The sequence below is a fragment of the Ranitomeya imitator genome, chromosome 5, assembly GCF_032444005.1.
Source record: "Ranitomeya imitator isolate aRanImi1 chromosome 5, aRanImi1.pri, whole genome shotgun sequence".
Classification (NCBI taxonomy): Eukaryota; Metazoa; Chordata; class Amphibia; order Anura; family Dendrobatidae; genus Ranitomeya; species Ranitomeya imitator.
The window spans coordinates 56,432,119-56,452,026 of NC_091286.1; the positions used below are offsets into that span (position 1 = coordinate 56,432,119).

Sequence of the window (19,908 nt, forward strand, 5' to 3'; positions counted from 1 at the left end):
CAGAGGAACGGCAGGCACAAGGCAGAGTTATGAGATTACCCAAAAATAGTATCTTCATACATTACTTTATATTGTTTTGTGTTATTTATTGTAGGATAATTCTAAACATAGACAGGAACATTATGTAAACGAGGGATGAGGACACCTCAATTGGTCTAAACTTGGAGAAAGGAAAAATTCCTCCACAAGAAAGAGGCAATTTGCTGATGCCTGACTCCTGTCTCTACTCTAGAGTCAGTGTTCAAGGATTTAAAGAAAGTTAAACTGGTATATTTTTCTCCGGGATGAGTTGTATTTGTCAGTGGCACCATTTTGGGCTACATACAAGCCTAACTAAGGGATTGTCCGACCTTCAGCTCCAAGTCTACAGTCACTTTATGTGATTTGCATAAATGCAGTCACGTGCCAACTAGACGTGAGCAACCTCACTCAATACAAAGTCTAGTCGATATGTGGCCAGAAGTATGAAAATCACAAACTTGTCGTCACGTGACTGGCTGCGCCTGGCGCCAGAGAATAATCGCAGCACGCGCTATGTGACATGGAGGGATTGTTGTCTTGTAACCTAATGTCGGACAACCTGTTTAGATCTTTATGGGAAGAAATAGAAAAAAAAAGACAAATTTTGCTGTTATTTTTACACATTTTAAATTTTACGCTTTTGATTTGCAGCACAAAGTTCTAACTTTACTCTGTGGATCCGCACAATTTAGGGTGAGACAATATTTATAAAGATATTTGGAGTGCGGACTTAAAAAATTAAACATGATTTTATTGATACAAGTAACATACATAATCTTATACACAAAAATTAATGAGGAAGGAAAAGATAGGATCCACAATAGAAGCCCTGGGAATAAGGGGTTGGGGTAAGAGGCATAAGTATGTTACTTATCATTGTGTCAATAAAATCAAGTTTAATTTTTGAAGTCAGCACTCCAATTATCTTTATTTACATCTTTTAGGAGTTTCTTCTATAATTTTTATCCTCACTTTTTGATTAAGACTGCACTATTGATTATGTTCATTATATTAATCACGACTCGTCTTATAATCAATTACCCTGTGAATTATTTAATAAGGAGACCACATTTATGCAGTTTTGTTTTATGACTTTAATACAATTCACTATTTGAAGAATAATCGTTTGTTTTTGTGTCACCATATTCTGAGTCATATGTTTTACAATTTTCAGAGCGAAGTTTATTGTGTGAAGATGATGTTTTCATTGGTCCCATTGTCAGGCTCATGATTTTCTGATCACTTTTTTATTAAACTTTATGTAAAGTGGAATGGAGAAAAATAAAAAAAATAATAATTATTGATTTTTTTTCTTTCTTAACACGATTCACCAATCAGTATAAATCAGTATAACTAGAATGCATTTTTATTCTACAGGTCAGTACGATAAAACAGCATCTTGGTTCCCATTTTCTTAGACCCCTATCTTTTTTTGCAAAACAATCTAATTTTTATTCATATCATTTTGGGCTCATATGTGTTTTTGATACTTTTTTTTTCCAATATATGTGAGATGAGCTGAACAAAATAGCAATGCTGGATATCACCATGTTTTGTTGTTGTTGTTTTTTTGCAGCGTTTACCATGTTGCAGAGATGGTGATAACAGATGATGTGTTTTGGGGGGTCTGTTTGTTTTTATTGAATTTAAACAACATTTTGACAAATTTGATTTTTTAATAGGTTTTACTTTTTTAACACTTTTTTTTTTTTACAATAGGTAACTTAAAACACACAATCCTTTGATTGCAGCAATGATGAACCGCAATACTTAGCAGTACAGTGTAGTATCTACACTGAATGCATCTACATTCATACATCAGTTGTACACATCTGTTTGCTGTACAGCACATGGACCCATACAATTTCATACATCAGTTTTACAAATGAGTCTGTGAGGTTCAGAGCATGTCCTCTTCTCATATGTTTTGTGAATCAGACTCGGCCATGAAAGTCTATGGGGATCCATATAAAACAGACTGTATTTCAGCGTTCCATCCCTGTTTCATCTGGCTTTAACTGATTCATTGCTAACAGTCAGTAGATTTTTAAAAGTTCAGACAGTCCACCTGCTTCAGTTTTATAAACAGATGAGAAAAAAAAAACAAAAACACAGATGTAACATGGATGCAAAACAGAGGAAATATGGATGACACTTGAAAGAAAAATGGACCATTTCAGATTGATATGGAAATAGAAATGGATGTGTGAATGTAGCCTTATACTGACAAGCTACCTAATAAACCATGTGTCCACCACAATCTATTAGGCTTTAATCTGTGCCAGACCAGGCAGCCATTTTTAGGCCTCCGGTTGCCTTGCCAGGCATCGGATGCCCACAACTGCGCTGCAGGAATCTCATGAAGTGACAGAGGAAGCAATCTCCCTCTATCAAACACTTTATATGCAATGGTGGCTATTGACTTAGACGCATAAGTAGGCTGCAAACATGGTCAGCACTCATTCCTCTTTGCTGTAACTCTGCTAGACGTGTGAAATAGTGGGAGACACGAGATATCAATTCCAGGTTGAAGTTTCAGTCTTTTCACGTCCTACTGGAAAGTGGCTCATCTGGTAGGACATGAACAGATCCTAGTGCTGTCGGGTTAGTGACCATCAACTGGACATGAATTCAATGTAGTAATTCATAAAGATGAGCACATCAATTTACGGAACCCTAGTCCATCCCGCGGCCATGGTAGTAGGACCAAGGCGCTGGATGGGATTCCCTGGCGCCTCTACTGATTCAATGGAACGGTGTACCGTCGCCGCTGTGGTGTGACGCAAAAAAGGCGCTCCTGGCCTATCAAAAGAGGGGGCAGGGATGCCGGCAAATATAAAGAGATTTACGGAGTTCTAGTTCATGGATTACTGAGGTGGCCGCTTGACCAATTAATTTGCTAATTTCTAATAATTCATAAAGTCTACAACAACCTAACACATGTCCGCTAATAAATGAGAAAACCAAAGAAAAATCTCAAAGCATACAAAGTTATGAGAAATGCACAGGTGACACACAGATTAACCCCTGTAATATATCCAATCCCGAACGTAGCTGCCTGGGCAAAGTGGGTCCTTCATGTCCTTAGAGGTTTATCCACCAATATCTTATGTACATGCACAGCGAGTCATAGTCGCCAAGTGGTACAGCGAGGTATAAACTATCATTTGTTTTCGGAGGCAATCCCCTAAAAGGTGTCTGTCACTTTGGCCTTGATTCATTAAGAATGGCGCATCATTCACCAGTCGTAATGAAGGAGTGCAGGAACAAGATGGGCCAAATTCATTTACAGGTGCACACTTCATGAATTTGGGGCATCTTATCATTGGTGTGGGTCTCATCAGAAATGTTCATGTCTGGGAATGGAGTAACATTTGGGACGTAAGCCACTTTTGATGAATTTGACAGGCGGTAGTATGAACTGCCTGTACTGCCCAGGCTGCTCTCCAGCTCTGCCCATTTTGGCAGAATTGCCCGAAACTGGTGGGAAAGTTGTGAAATGTTGGACATCTTGGGGTTGTGTCAAAATTGTGTGACTTTTTAAAGGATTTTATGCTAGTTTTCTGGCGTAAACACTTTGAAGACTTTATCTGTTGTTTAACAGATATGTTGGGAAATTGATTTTTTGGCCCTTACTAAAACAGGTTCTCCTCCATCCTCACAGAGGGTACAGCACTCCTGTTTGTCAGTATGGCTGCTGATGGAGGAGCGTGTGACCAGACCTGCCCATCAGTCTCCTCCAATAGTAAAACATCACATGGAAAAGCTGTCTTTCAATTGGAGAAGGGTCTGGTCACATGTTCCTCCACCGGCAGCCATTATACGGACGGCTGTGCAGTCAGTGAGGGAGGAGGAGAACCTTTAGGGTATGTGCACACGTAGATGGAACCCCTGCGGATTTTTCCGCACCTGTTTTGAGAAATCCGCAGGTAAAAAGCACTGAGTTTTACCTGAGGATTTCCGCGGATTTTATGTGGTTTTTGTGTGGATTTCTATTATGGAGCAGGTGTAAATCGTTGTAGAATTCGCACAAAGAATGAACATGCTGCAGAATAAACAACGCAGCGTTTCCGCACTTTTTTTCCCCCAGCATGTGCACTGCGGATTTTGTTGTCCATAGGTTTACATGGTACTGTAAACTCATGGAAAACTGCTGCGAATCTGCAGCAAAATCCGCGTGTGCACATACCCTTAATACTCATATATTAGTAAGTGCCATAAAATCATGTCTGCAACACATTTGCTAAAGGATTTACTTTACGCAATATGATAAGTAAACACAAGCCAAGTGGTGCTGGGATTTGTAGTCCCAATGGCATTAGTAGAATTAGTGTTCCAACACTGCACCACTATCACAATTCACAAGGAAGGAAAACCTGCATCAAAATATTTCTGTTTTTTTTGTAATCAGGTTTACATAATAATACAAAAACTTCCCTCACTGAATAAGAGTTCAGCTCCATTGACTGAGTAGAGGAAGGGCATGTCACAACATTTTACCTGGCAGACGTATTTGTTCTTCCATTTGCTGAGCACACACTCATTGCTCTGCATCAGCTCCTGGAGGACAAGAGAAGACAGTGAGCAGGAGAGTGGGCTGTGTACACTGTGACCGCTGGTTACAGCGCCTCGGCGTTTCGAGCGGCCAGAGATTAGCGTGCCACATAAACAAAGATGCAACTGTTTTCGAGCAGTTCTCCAGACAAAAGCGCAGTTATCATCACCCCGATGCCTGATCCTTTATGAAAATTAAAGCTGCTGAAAGGTGATTGAAAGGAGGATTGTTTGTTGCCATTCTTGTAACTTTCTCAAAAACCTACCTCAAGTTCCACCAGATTGTCCCGCAGCTTTTCTGGCCGCTTGTTCTTCAATACCCAAGGGATGCCCCGAGCTTAGGAAAAAAAAAAAATAACAATTACAGCCTGCTGCACTGCAGTAATTCCATTTTTAAAACTTGAAATCTATCAAAAATGTTTAGGCTGTGTTCACATGTGGCATTTTTGCAGAGGGTTTGTTTTTTGTTTTGTTTTTTTTTTTTTGTTGCATTTGTTTTCTGCAGAAAAGAGGCAGCGCTTTACAGTACTGACAAAAGCTATACGATTTCAGCTTTTTTTTCTTGACTGAATTTGAGCACTGGCGCATTTTTTTTTTTTAATCTGCAGCATTTTAATTTTTTCAGCGGGTTTTTTTTTTCTATGACATCCACATATTCTAATTAAAGGGAAATTATTGGGAGGAATTTCTCCCCGCAGACTATTTATATGCGCATGTAGCGCTTTCACATACAAGTCCAGCAAAACCTTTAGGCTATGTGCACACTTTCAGGATTTTTTTTTATTTTTTTCGTCCGTTTTCCACGGATAAAAATGCTACAAAAATGCTTACATTAAGCATCCCATCATAGTAACATAGTAACATAGTTAGTAAGGCCGAAAAAAGACATTTGTCCATCCAGTTCAGCCTATAATCCAGTTCAGCCTATAAATGCATTCCACAATTTTTGTGCACATGCTGTATTTTTTTCTGTCAAAAAAACGCATTGCAGTAAAAAACGCAGCATGTTCATTAATTTTGCGGATTTGCCGCTATATTATTGCATTGGGAAGCGAAGGAAAAAACGCGAAAAATCTGCAAAAAAAATGCGCAAAAAACGCGAGCGGATTTCCTGCAGAAAAAGTCTGAACGTGTGCACATAGCCTTACATGGCCAGTCTGTTCGTCCATTACTGAGAAAATCAGAGTTTTAGTTGATATGTAAATAGCTATGGTAGATCTGAAGCCTCTGTCACTCCAGCTCTATTCCCTAACCAGTGTCAGAACCTCCTGCTTGACTGACTGCTTCTATGGTATGACATTAGGCAAATGAGGGGTCAGTCGAGCAGAAGGAGGCGGCACTGAGAAGGAAATAGAGCTGGAGTGACAGAGGCTTCAGATCTACCATATCAATTTGCAAATTAAGGCTGGGATCACACATACACGAGATACGGCCGAGTCTCGCAGGTGAAATCCCAGCTCTGGCGCCGGCACTCTGGAGCGGAGCGTGCGACCGCACAGCAATACATGGAGCTGCACGCTCCACTCCGGAGTGCCGGCGCCAGAGCTGGGATTTCACCTGCGAGACTCGGCCATATCTCACGTATGTGTGATCCCGGCCTTATTCAAACACTGATTTCTCAAGTAATGAAGGACTGGCCAAGTAAAGGTATTTTTGGGCTTGCCTTTCGAAGTGCTACATGTGCGTATAAATAGTTTAGGGGGAGAAATTCTGCGGACATTTTCTCTTTAAGCCGTGTCTGTTTTTATATTCGAGTACAGTGACGGCAAAAAAATCTTTACATCAGTGCATCAATTAAAAAAAACTTTACACATAAAATCCATGTCATGATTATACTTCTTAAAAGTGCACACAATGCCCATGGCAACCAATCAGAGATCAGCTTTCACTTCTAAATACTAATTGTAACAAAATATTCACAATAAAACACTTGATTGCTAAAGATGTTAAGATTTGCTGGTTTAGTTGAACTTGTAAAGATTTCTTTTGCCGCCGCTGTACAACGCAGCTTCTTTTCTCATGCATCATCTGTATTGTCTCCATTTTTCATCTGGGTTACATCCATTTTCTTCTCATCCAATTTAAAAAATTTTGGTCCAATTTATATTACTTTCTCGTATGTGATGAAAAAAAGTTTCTCACCCTTCTATCCAGCAGGACGTGAAAATTGGACTGCACTCGGATGTCATCCAAGTGTGGTTTTATGTTCTCACGGACCCGTACACTTGTAATGCAGATTTTGAGCTGATAATTAAATCAATATAAGACATGTCTCTGTGATTTTGTGTGGAGAACTGGGTTTCTGAAAAATCACGGACATGTGAACAGCCCCATTCACCATTATAGATGTGAGTGCGATCTGTGAAGAACCCGGGTAGCACTTCTACGTGAAAGACTGACGTGTAAATGAAGCCAACAAGAGAAATAGCGACAAACATCTACAAGAATAATATAAAAGATTTACAATCATTTTAACACTTGAACAACAACTACCCTTTGTCTTGTGACACCGGGGCACAGGTAGTAAAAGAATATTCTCTGGGAATATAAGAACATAAAGAAAGAAAGAAAATGTCATTAGAATAAACTCTCAAATTCTTATAGAGGAAACCGGTCATTAGATTAATGCTGCGCAAACCACGGGCAGCAGGAGGCAGAGCCTGGCTGAGCGACTGCAGACAGGTAGGTTTAGTGATGAGCGAGTGTGCTCGGTACTCGAGTTTTCCGAGCATGCTCGGATGTTCTCTGAGTATTTTGGGTGTGCTCGTAGATTACAGGTCCTTCTCAAAAAATTAGCATATAGTGTTAAATTTCATTATTTACCATAATGTAATGATTACAATTAAACTTTCATATATTATAGATTCATTATCCACCAACTGAAATTTGTCAGGTCTTTTATTGTTTTAATACTGATGATTTTGGCATACAACTCCTGATAACCCAAAAAACCTGTCTCAATAAATTAGCATATCAAGAAAAGGTTCTCTAAACGACCTATTACCCTAATCTTCTGAATCAACTAATTAACTCTAAACACATGCAAAAGATACCTGAGGCTTTTATAAACTCCCTGCCTGGTTCATTACTCAAAACCCCCATCATGGGTAAGACTAGCGACCTGACAGATGTCAAGAAGGCCATCATTGACACCCTCAAGCAAGAGGGTAAGACCCAGAGAGAAATTTCTCAACAAATAGGCTGTTCCCAGAGTGCTGTATCAAGGCACCTCAATGGTAAGTCTGTTGGAAGGAAACAATGTGGCAGAAAACGCTGTACAACGAGAAGAGGAGACCGGACCCTGAGGAAGATTGTGGAGAAGGACCGATTCCAGACCTTGGGGAACCTGAGGAAGCAGTGGACTGAGTCTGGTGTGGAAACATCCAGAGCCACCGTGCACAGGCGTGTGCAGGAAATGGGCTACAGGTGCCGCATTCCCCAGGTAAAGCCACTTTTGAACCATAAACAGCGGCAGAGGCGCCTGACCTGGGCTACAGAGAAGCAGCACTGGACTGTTGCTAAGTGGTCCCAAGTACTTTTTTCTGATGAAAGCAAATTTTGCATGTCATTCGGAAATCAAGGTGCCAGAGTCTGGAGGAAGACTGGGGAGAAGGAAATGCCAAAATGCCTGAAGTCCAGTGTCAAGTACCCACAGTCAGTGATGGTGTGGGGTGCCATGTCAGCTGCTGGTGTTGGTCCACTGTGTTTCATCAAGGGCAGGGTCAATGCAGCTAGCTATCAGGAGATTTTGGAGCACTTCATGCTTCCATCGGCTGAAATGCTTTATGGAGATGAAGATTTCATTTTTCAGCACGACCTGGCACCTGCTCACAGTGCCAAAACCACTGGTAAATGGTTTACTGACCATGGTATTACTGTGCTCAATTGGCCTGCCAACTCTCCTGACCTGAACCCCATAGAGAATCTGTGGGATATTGTGAAGAGAAAGTTGAGAGACGCAAGACCCAACACTCTGGATGAGCTTAAGGCCGCTATTGAAGCATCCTGGGCCTCCATAACATCTCAGCAGTGTCACAGGCTGATTGCCTCCATGCCACGCCGCATTGAAGCAGTCATTTCTGCCAAAGGATTCCCGACCAAGTATTGAGTGCATAACTGAACATTATTATTTGTTGGTTTTTTTGTTTGTTATTAAAAAACACTTTTATTTGATTGGATGGGTGAAATATGCTAATTTATTGAGACAGGTTTTTTGGGTTATCAGGAGTTGTATGCCAAAATCATCAATATTAAAACAATAAAAGACCTGACAAATTTCAGTTGGTGGATAATGAATCTATAATATATGAAAGTTTAATTGTAATCATTACATTATGGTAAATAATGAAATTTAACACTATATGCTAATTTTTTGAGAAGGACCTGTATGTTTGTGTCCCCGCAGCTGCATGATATGCGGCTTCTAAACAGCCTGAATACATGTGGGGATTCCCTAACAAACAGGCAATCCCTGCATGTATTCAGGCTGTCTAGCAGCCGCAAATCATGCAGCAGGGGGGAAAAAAAAACATAATCTACGAGTACACCCAAGATACTCGGAGAACACCCGAGCATGCTCGGAAAACTCGAGTAATGAGCACACTCGCTCATCTAGTAGGCTTTAATATGAAATGCCGCGTTGTCTCAGAGAGAACATAGCCTGAAGAGCCGCCCAGGGTCTGCGTGACTAGTCTGATGGTGTCTCCAGTCCGCTGCTCCCCGCCCTTCTCCAGTTGATTGACAGGTCTCTCCCCATGTGCATACAATAGGACAGGTTTCTGTAAGTGTAGCAGACCGTGGCCTTTTTACTGTACTATGGTGATTGGCACTCTGGACAAAGTGTGTGATTTACTAATTAAAGATATTTAGTAATTTATTTATAATGATATTTTCTTTCCTTCTCGTTTTCTATTCCTGGAGAGCCCCTGTACATGAAACTATCACATTTATTGGTCCCAAATGCCAAACGCTGGCCGGTAACCTGCAATAAATTGTATCTGGATTATCTCAGCGAATACTCCATGTAATCTAACGGTTTCTGTTTGATTGGGGCCATCACAATCTGGTTCAGACTATCATTTCTCAAACTTATGTTAGCGTGGATATTGTTGGAAATGTTGGTAAGAAGTCAGGAAAAATCTGCAGTAATAAAGCTGTACAGTCAAATGGTCTGCATCAACGGAGTCCATTGTGCCTTATCTTTCCGACATACGACCTATGATCTTCCAAGACCCAATTATTTACAGATACCTGGAATTACTGTACCTTGATGTAGGAGCTAAGGGGATAAGCGGAGATTTCTAAGCAGGGGATAAGCTGTGATGATGAAGTCCTGAACCACCATGGCGGTCAGTCCTAATAGTTGTGGGACTTGTACATAAATGTTGTGATGGAGGGTGAATGCTGGTCCATGCTGGAAAACCTACACTGTCATCCACCACTAATACGGAGGGTTCTGGGTTCAAGTCCGACTGTGTGAAGTCTTAGGCTTCTCCGGTAGTTTGGTTTGCTCCCACGCCGTGACTATCTCTGTATAGCACTACGGCATATGCCAGCGATATACAAGAAACAGGAAACTAATACGTAAATACGCTCTTCTGGGCACACACGTAACATTAACAAGGACTGCTCATGTAATCAATACTACTGTATAGACAAGAAATTAAATCCCTCCAATTTTAACCCCAAACAGAGGGCTAGTAAATGCATAAAGGGTGTGAGGACAGAGGATACGAGGGTCCTGGTTTTGAAGAAAATTTTGTATGGGCCAAACTAGGATAATTAGATAACTATATTAAGGTGGTAGGCCAGTCTGAAGAAATGCGTTTTAGGGCACGCTTAAACCTGTGGGTATTGGGGATTAATCGAAGGGTCCTGGGTAGTGCATTCCAAACAATTGGTGCAGCTCGTGAGAAGTCTTGGAGACGGGAGTGGGAGGTTTTGGATTATTGAGGATGTTAATCTTAGGTCATTAGCAGAATGGAGGGCACGGGAAGGGTGGTGGACTGGACGAGGGAGGAGATGTGGGGTGGTGCTGAAGTGTGGAGTACTTTGTGGGCAAGAGTGATGAGTTTATATAAGATCTTGTAGTATTGCAAGTCCAGGAAGAAACAGATACAACAGATCCAGTATCTGGATCCTCTAAAATGAATATTTTATTGAAGATATGTAAAAAGTCACATAATAAAACATAATAATATGTGTTTATATCATCTATCTAAAATGAAAGCAGCACTCCAAGGCTTGAGAAAGGTTCTCGACAGAACCAAAACGTTGCTGAGCCCCAATGGGCTATTAAATCACTGTTTTCCTAAACTCTTGATGGAGGGCGGCTTTTTTTTTTTTTTTTTTTTTAACTACCTGGAGGTTTGGTAATTGCCTGAAACATTTAGCACCCCTACAGACTTTATAATGTCTGCTAGTGCTGCTTCTTTACATACAGGGTGGTCCAAAAGTAGGTGGGCAGTATGTGTAATAGGGTTATGAAGGGGGAGATTTATCATACATGGTTTTTGGGGTTCAAAGTTCTCACCACACATCTAGATAAGTTTCTTGAGGGGTCTAGTTTCTAGTTTATTTGGGGGCTTTGCAAACGCAACATGACGCCCGCAGACCATTCCATCAAAGTCTGCATTCCAAAACTTCACTATTTCTCTTCCGAGCTCCGACGTGTGCCCAAACAGTGGTCCCCCCCCCCCCACATATGGGATATCAGCGTACTCGGGACAAATTGGACAACAACTTTTAAGGTTTACTTTCTCCTTTTACTCTTGAGAAAATAAAAAAATTGATGCTAAAACATCATTTTTGTGCCTAAAAAGTTAAAGGGAACCTGTCACCTGAATTTGGCGGGACTGGTTTTGGGTCATATGGGCGGAGTTTTCGGGTGTTTGATTCACCCTTTCCTTACCCGCTGGCTGCATGCTGGCTGCAATATTGGATTGAAGTTCATTCTCTGTCCTCCGTAGTACATGCCTGCACAAGGCAAGATTACTAGTACAGGTGTGTACTATGGAGGACAGAGAATGAATTTCAATCCCATATTGCAGGCAGCATGCAGCCAGCGGGTAAGGAAAGGGTGAATCAAACACCCGAAAACTCCGCCCATATGACCCAAAACCAGTCCCGCCAAATTCAGGTGACAGGTTCCCTTTAAAGGGAACCTGTCACCCCGAAAATCGCGGGTGAGGTAAGCCCACCGGCATCAGGGGCTTATCTACAGCATTCTGTAATGCTGTAGATAAGCCCCCAATGTTACCTGAAAGAGGAGAAAAAGACGTTAGATTATACTCACCCAGGGGTGGTCCCGCTGCTGGTCAGGTCAGATGGGCGTCTCTGGTCCGCTGCGGCGCCTCCCATCTTCATTACAAGACGTCCTCTTCTGATCTTCAGCCACGGCTCCGGCGCAGGCGTACTTTGCTCTGCCCTCTTGAGGGCAGAGGATAGTACTGCAGTGCGCAGGCGCCGGAAAGGTCAGAGGCCCAGCGCCTGCGCACTGCAGTACTTTGTCTGCCCTCAACAGGGCAGAGCAAAGTACGCCTGCGCCGGAGCCGTGGCTGAAGATTAGAAGAGGACGTCTTGTAATGAAGATGGGAGGCGCCGCAGCGGACCAGAGACGCCCATCTGACCTGACCAGCAGCGGGACCGCCCCTGGGTGAGTATAATCTAACGTCTTTTTCTCCTCTTTCAGGTAACATCGGGGGCTTATCTACAGCATTACAGAATGCTGTAGAAAAGCCCCTGATGCCGGTGGGCTTACCTCACCCACGAATTTCGGGGTGACAGGTTCCCTTTAAATGTTCATTTTTTTTCTTCCATGTTGCTTCTGCTGCTGTGAAACACCTGAAGGGTTAATAAACTACTTGAATGTGGTTTTGAGCACCTTGAGGGGTGCAGTTTTTAGAATGGTGTCACGTTTGGCTACTTTCGGCCATATAGACCCCTCAAACTGACTTCAAATGTGAGGTGGTCCCTAAAAAATTGGTTTTGTAAATTTTGTTGCAAAAATGAGAAATTGCTGGTCAACTTTTAACCCTTATAACTTCCTTACAAAAAAAAATTGTTTCCAAAATTGTGCTGGTGTCAAGTAGACATGTGGGAAATGTTATTTATTAACAGAATAAAAAATCTAAATAAATAATAATAATAAATGAAAATAAATGTTATTATTTTCTGTCCACCTACTTTTGGACCACCCTGTATATATTTATTTTTTTTGTTATAATTCTAACATATAAATAAATATCCATTTTAGAGAATCCGGATGCTTGGATTGTTTTATCTATATCTACAATACAGCATCATATGATTCTGAAATGTTAGCACCCTAATGTGCTGACTTTTAGTTCCTCCTTTTCTGGCAGAGGATACAGTTACTGGATGGACAGCCTTGGTGATTTCAGTAGATGGCATCACGTCCAGGTATAATTCTCACTGATCATCCTCTCGTTTCCTCAAACTTAATGTGGACAAATCTGAACTCATCATCTTTCCTCCATCTCTTAGATCTTCCTTTCCTGATCTATCTATCGAAATAAATGACATCACACTTTACCCCGTACCGGAAGTCCGCTGCCTCGGAGTAACCCATGACTCTGCCTTGTCCTTCAAACTGCACATCCAAGCTCTTTCCTCCTCCTGTTGCCTCCAGCTCAAAAGTATCTCCAGAATCCGTCCTTTCCTCAACCATCAATCTACTAAAATGCTTGTGCATGCCCTCATCATCTCCTGCCTTGACTACTGCAACATCCTTTTCTGTGTCCTCCCTGCTAACACCCTTGCACCTCTCCAGTCCATCCTTAACTCTGCTGCCCGACTAATTCATCTCTCTCCTCGCTACTCCTCTGCTTCCCCCGTCTGCAAATTTCTTCACTGGCTCCCATTCCCTCAGCGTATCCAGTTCAAATTACTAATACTGACCTACAAAGCCATCCATAACCTGTCTCCTCCATAAATCTCCCGATATCTTCCCTCATGTAATCTCCGATCCTCCCAAGACCTCCTTCTCTCCTCCACACTTATTCGCTCCTCACCCAACCGCCTCCAAGACTTCTCCTGAATATCCCCCATCCTCTGGAATTCTTTGACCCAACACGTCCGACTATCAACCACATTCGGATCAGGAAAGCCTACAGCCTGCACTGACCTCGCTGTCTCTTCACCACCACCGAAGCTGCTGCAACCCTCGACCTACTGTCTCCTTCCCCATAATCCTGTAGAATGTAAGCCCGCAAGGGCAGGGTCCTCGCCCCTCGGTATCAGTCTGTAATTGTTAGTTTGCTTACTGTAAGTGATATCTATAACCCTGTATGTAACCCCTTCTCATGTACAGGACCATGGAAACAATGGTGCTATATAAATAAATAATAAAATAATAATAATAATCTATCACTACAAAAATTATCTAAGAAATGTCTACATCAAAAGCGCCATGGAATAAATGGCGTTATAATAATAATAATGATAATTGTCGCAGCCACAACATGATTGGACACAGCAATAATTGGTTGCATGCGAGTCCCGATAAAATCACAAGTTTAACTTTAAAGGAAATGCTTCAGCTCATTCTATCTTCCTCCAAACCAGTTACTTGTATGTAGCTTATAAGAACCCAAGTGAACATATACCTTTAATTAACAAAATGATTGCTCTGTTGCAGAGAAATCCACTTTAGACATAATATGCAAATGAGGCTGGAAGTGCTCTGGGCAAAATTGTAATTAATACCTCATCTAATGTATTATATACATTATTTAATTTTTCATCTTTTTTGTACTTTTTATCATCTTTTTGCAGGGTGCAGCAGGGACCCTTTATGTTGTTCCTTGTGTGTTGCTTGTATATATATAGTGCTGGACGGCCCGCCTGCTAATACTATTGGCGTGATCAATAGGTTGTCCAGACACTGTGCATCACATTTATCTGTGTGAATAGCGTCTTATGCAAGCCTTACCTGTGCACATTTTTGCTACTAGGCAGCCAACCCCTCTAATGTTTGGGCGAGTGGGTGGCTGCACTCATCAGTAGCTTGCACCTGTGCTGCTTTAGCATTTATTATCGGGGGCCTGCTGCACCCTGCGAGTGCATTTGTCATTTGACAAGGTTTTGGTGAGTCTGCTCTTCATGTTGTGTTTTTTACTGTCAGTAAACTTAGCACTATGGCAGCATGTCAATCACCTAGTGGAAGACAAATGTAGGATGAGAATGGAGCCGAGGCTCTGCCCCTCCCAGAGCACTTCCAGTCTTATTGGCATTTCACGGATATACGAATAGTGTTCTTACAACTTATACACACACATGTCACTGTATTGGGGGGAGGTATGAGCAGACAGATTCCCTTTAAACACTGATATGAGGGACCTTTAAGACTGTAGATAAATGTGAACAAACCAGGTTTTTATTACAGTTGCATATAAGAGAAAAGTTTTCAGTTTGCAGAAGACATACATTTCATAATTGCTGTTTACAATATTAAAGAGATCTTAGACCTGATGAGACGGATATACTTACTTTAAAAATACATGTAAAAATAGCTCTATGACCCCTTGTGAAGGTTTCCCTGCCTAATATTTAAAAGGTTCCTTTTAAGTGAAAGGAACCTGTGTAAGTAAATACATCATTGTAAATACACACCTCTGCTTTGTATCTCCCCACCTCATTGTAGATTGTAAGCTCTCACGAGCAGGGTCGTCTTATTTAGCTTTAATGATTGTATTGTTAACATTGTTACTTATGACTTTTGTGTTTGAAACTGTTAAACTGTAAAGCGCTGCGGACTATGTTGGCGCTATATAAATAAAGATTATTATTATTAAGTGGAAGATCATACACTTTGTCACATGGATTTTCAAAGGAAGTACACCCTTCTCATCAGGTCTAAGATCTATTTACTAATGTCTGCAGTTTTTATTTTACAATCAGGTGACAAGTAAAGGTTTAAGTTTAAATGATCTTCCATGAAAATGCAGTGCTATTCACCCTCTGCTGTGATGCCTTTCACTGACAGGCTGCAGAGATGACATCATGTCTACAGCCCGTAACCACTGCAGGCAGTCACTGGTGATTGACTGCAGAGGTCACATGTGCTATAGTCATGATGTCATTAATCATTGGTTGCAGAAGTCAAGTCAATAAACACCAGGCATAGTGGCACAGTGGCATGGAGCAGCGGAGGGCGAGCAATGCTGATTATATTATATTTATTTAGACCAAGCAAAAGGGGATGAAATCTTGTTAATAGAAAACCCCTTTAGGCAAAAGCTTTTATTGACTATGTATTTTGATTGATGAATGTGGATTCTGGGGAAAGAAGGGTTTGAAGAAAACTAATCTATCTATATAATCGTCTAAGGGTCACTTCCGTTTGTCTGTCTGTCAGTCACGGAAATCCCGAGTCGCAATCAGCGACGGGCACAGTCCGGCCGCGAATTCGCCCCTTCCTACTCTCCGTCAGTGCCCCCTCCCTACTCCTCTCCAGTCAGCGCTCACACAGGGTTAATGGCTGCATTACACCGCGTTATGCCGCGGTGTGACGCAGTCCGTTAACGCTACTATTAACCCTGTGTGACCAACTTTTTACTATGCAGCATCAATAGTAAAAAGATCTAATGTTAAAAATAATGAAAAAAAAAAATCATTATATACTCACCGTCCGGTGCCTTTCCCGCTCCTTCGCGACGCTCCGGGCCATGAATTGCGGTCTCGCGAGATGATGACGAAGCGGTCATCATCTCCCGAGACCGCAATGCATTCTTGGGACCGGAGCGTCGCGAGGAGCATCGCTAAACGCCTCGCCTGGATCCGGGGGCCGCCGGAAGGTGAGTATATAACGATTTTTTATTTTAATTCTTTTTTTTAATAAGGGATATGGTGCCCACATTGCTATATACTACGTGGGCTGTGTTATATGTTATATACTACGTGGGCTGTGTTATATACTACGTCTCTGTGCTATATGCGTGAATGTGCAAAATATTACGTGGCTGGGCAATATACGTGGCTGTGTTATATACTGGGTGAGCTGTGCTATATACCACGTGGCTGTTAAATACTACGTGGGCTGTGCTATATACCACGTAGCTGTATTACATACTACGTGGGCTGTGCTATAAACTATGTGGCTGTGCAATATATTACGTGGCTGGGCAATATACTACTTGTCTGTGTTATATACTGCGTGAGCTGTGCTATATATTATGTGGGCTGTGCTATATACCATGTGGCTGTTAAATACTACGTGGGCTGTGCTATATACCACGTGGCTGTATTATATACTACGTGGGCTGTGCTATATACTACGTAGCTGCACAATATACGTGGCTGGGCATTATACTACGTGGCTGTGCTATATACTACGTGGCTGTGCTATATACTACGTGGCTGTGCTATATACTACGTGGCCTGTGTTATATACTACGTGGGCTGTGCTATATACTATGTGGGCTGTGCTATACACTGCGTGGGCTGTGTTATACACTACGTGGGCTGTGCTATACACTACGTGGCTGTGCTATACACTACATGGGCTGTGCTATATACTACGTGGCTGTGCTATATGCTACATGGGCTGTGCTATATGCCACGTGGGCTGTGTTATATGCTACATGGCCTGTGCTATATACGTCGCCTGTGCTATATGCTACGTGGCTGTGCTATATGCTACGTGGGTTGTGTTATATGCTACATGGGCTGTGTTATATGCTACTTGGCTGCGGTATATTTCTCTGCTGTATCTGTGCATCATGAATCGTGGTATGTGTTAAAGAGGGGGGCCCACTGAGTCTCTTTCACCCGGGGGCCCTCAAAAACCTGGAGCAGGCCCTGGCTTCACTGATTGGTCACGGTCGGCCGGGCGTGACCAATCAGCGACAGGCGCAGTCCGCCCACGAATTGGCATGGAATTTGAACCACGCTTCGTTAATTGGTCGCGCCCGGCTGGCCAAATCCTGTGTATAAATTGCATTATTCTGAAAACTTCATAAATAAACTACATACATATTCTAGAATACCCGATGCGTTGGAATCGGGCCACCATCTAGTAAACTTAATATGCAGCTAAGAGTTATATCTAAGTCACACATTATAAAGTCATCATAACAGGGCTTTGTTACATAAATATACTACTTTAAGTACAGTTTAAGGATAAATCAGAACTTTCATTGCCAGGAAAATTTTCCCTCTTGACAAATGCAAATAAAACATGAAATAAATATAATTTATGATATATATAACACAAGGCTATACCCATGTGGACCCCTGGCACAGTGAGAAATGACACACAAAAATGTGCAATTTGTGAGAAATTCTTAAACAATCCTGTTTATGTTTAAAAGTTTGAGCAACGCAGAGAATGAGAACAAGGAAGTGTGCAGGGAGAGCAAAATTCACCCATATCACCTGACCCGTGTTCTGTTCTCCAGTGGAATTACTACCTCATCTGAGAGCAGCATATTGTAGAGGCAGACGCCCTGATTCCAATGATGTATCATTTAACTTACTCGGTGCAGACGTTGTGATACAATAAGAGATTATAGATATAGCAGAGCTGAGAAAGCTGCCCCCACCCACACCAGGCTCTGTATCTGCAAAGTCTATAGACAGTGAGCTGCTTATCAGAGCACGGGGTGGAGTCGGACTCCCAAGCACATACCATGTAGTAAAGGCAATAATAATCACTAGGTTATAAAACCTTCATTGTGAGTAAAAAAAACACACAACCTGACATGTGACACATCGCTGAAATCCGTGTTTTAACCCTTACATCATGCGGTCCTCAGATTACATAGCAAACACCTGTGATAGATCCCCTTTAAATGAAGCCGCAGGTCACCCACGTGCCATATCTCTTCTTTCTACATATGTGGCACTGAAGATAGGAAGATAGAGATGTGCTCTACAGACCATGGCCAGGAGTAGGTCCTCATGGTGGTGGTCTCTTTCTTTTCGCAACTATTTAGAAAACAAGTAAAAACTCATAGAAAAATAGAATTAGACTTACCGGTAATTCGGTTTCTAGGAACCTTCCACGACGGCATATGGAGGTTGTCTCTTTGCCCTAATGGGGAACAGGCAACACATAGAGGTTAAAAGGACCTCCCACTTGCCAGTGACTTACAACTGAGACCATAGCACCGGTTTACCTTCTGAATCCCAGATTTTATCCAGGAATATAGGGGGGGGGGAATTAGCGCCGTCGTGGAAGGTTCCTAGAAACCGAATTACCGGTAAGTCTAATTCTATTTTCTCTAGTCATCTTCCACGAGGGCATATGGAGGAATACCAATTAATTTGGCACTAGGGAGGGACAATGGCCTGGAGAACTTTACGGCCGAAGATTAAGACCCTATTGAATAATACATCCAATCTATAATGTTTGGAAAAAGTATGAAGTGAGGACCACGTTGCTGCCCTGCAGATCTGCTCTGGAGATGCGCCTGCTTTTTCTGCCCAGGAAACTGATGTGGATCTGGTTGATTGAGCCTTGATCCCCACTGGGGGTAACTTATTCTGAGCAAGATATGCTTGAGTTATAACTTTTTTAATCCAGTTAGAGATGGTACTCTTAGCCACTTTTTCCCCCTTGTTTGTTCCTGAAAGGTGGACAAAAAGGTTATGATCAATTCTGTAGGAGCAGGTTTGGTCTAGGTAGTGTAGGACAATGCTCCGCACATCGAGTGTGTTGAATTTCCTCTCTTTCGAATTTGCAGGTTTGTAGCAAAACGATGGTAGAATGATCTCTTGGGAACGGTGAAATTCAGAGACTACTTTCGGAAACTATTGAATCATCCCTAATCAATAGATAAGGCTCTCTTATTGATAAGGCTTGTAATTCACCCACTCTCCTAGCCGTAGTTGTGGCTACCAAAAAGACCATTTTATATGCAAGGTTTTGGGGAGAACAGGAAGACAAGGGTTCAAAGGGTGGACCTGTAAGCCCCTGGAGTACCACGTTGAGATCCCATGAAGGAACTATAATCTGTTTTTTAGGATTCACTCTGACGGCTGAGATCATAAATTTTTTGATCCAGCGATGACTTGCTAGATCTTGGTCAAAAACAGCGCTGAGTGCAGAGACCTGGACCTTCAGAGTACTAGCTCTAAGACCGATCTCTAACCCTTTTTCTAAGAAATCTAGAATTCGAGATATATTTGATTTGAATGGGTTTGGAAGGTTGGGTAGACAAAAGGATGAGAACTTTTTCCAGACCTTATTGTAGATGGCGTTTGTTACTGGTTTCCTGGATGTTTGCAGGGTAGCTATGACTGGGTTTGATAACCCTTTTGCTTTCAGCACCTGGGCTTCAGTAACCACGCCGCTAGATTCCATCTCTGAGG

At 42.0% G+C, this 19,908-nt stretch overlaps 1 protein-coding gene across 1 annotated transcript in view; it reads right to left on the bottom strand.

Annotated features, from left to right (window-relative positions):
• Positions 1-19,908, bottom strand: part of WDPCP (WD repeat containing planar cell polarity effector) — a 380,247-nt gene that overhangs the window by 288,525 nt on the left and 71,814 nt on the right. Inside the window, exons 5-6 of the mRNA XM_069768696.1 lie at positions 4,842-4,912; positions 4,522-4,581 (exon numbers count right to left, since the gene is read on the bottom strand). Coding sequence (XP_069624797.1) covers positions 4,522-4,581; positions 4,842-4,912 — 131 coding nt within the window. The remainder of the gene's footprint in view (positions 1-4,521; positions 4,582-4,841; positions 4,913-19,908) is intronic.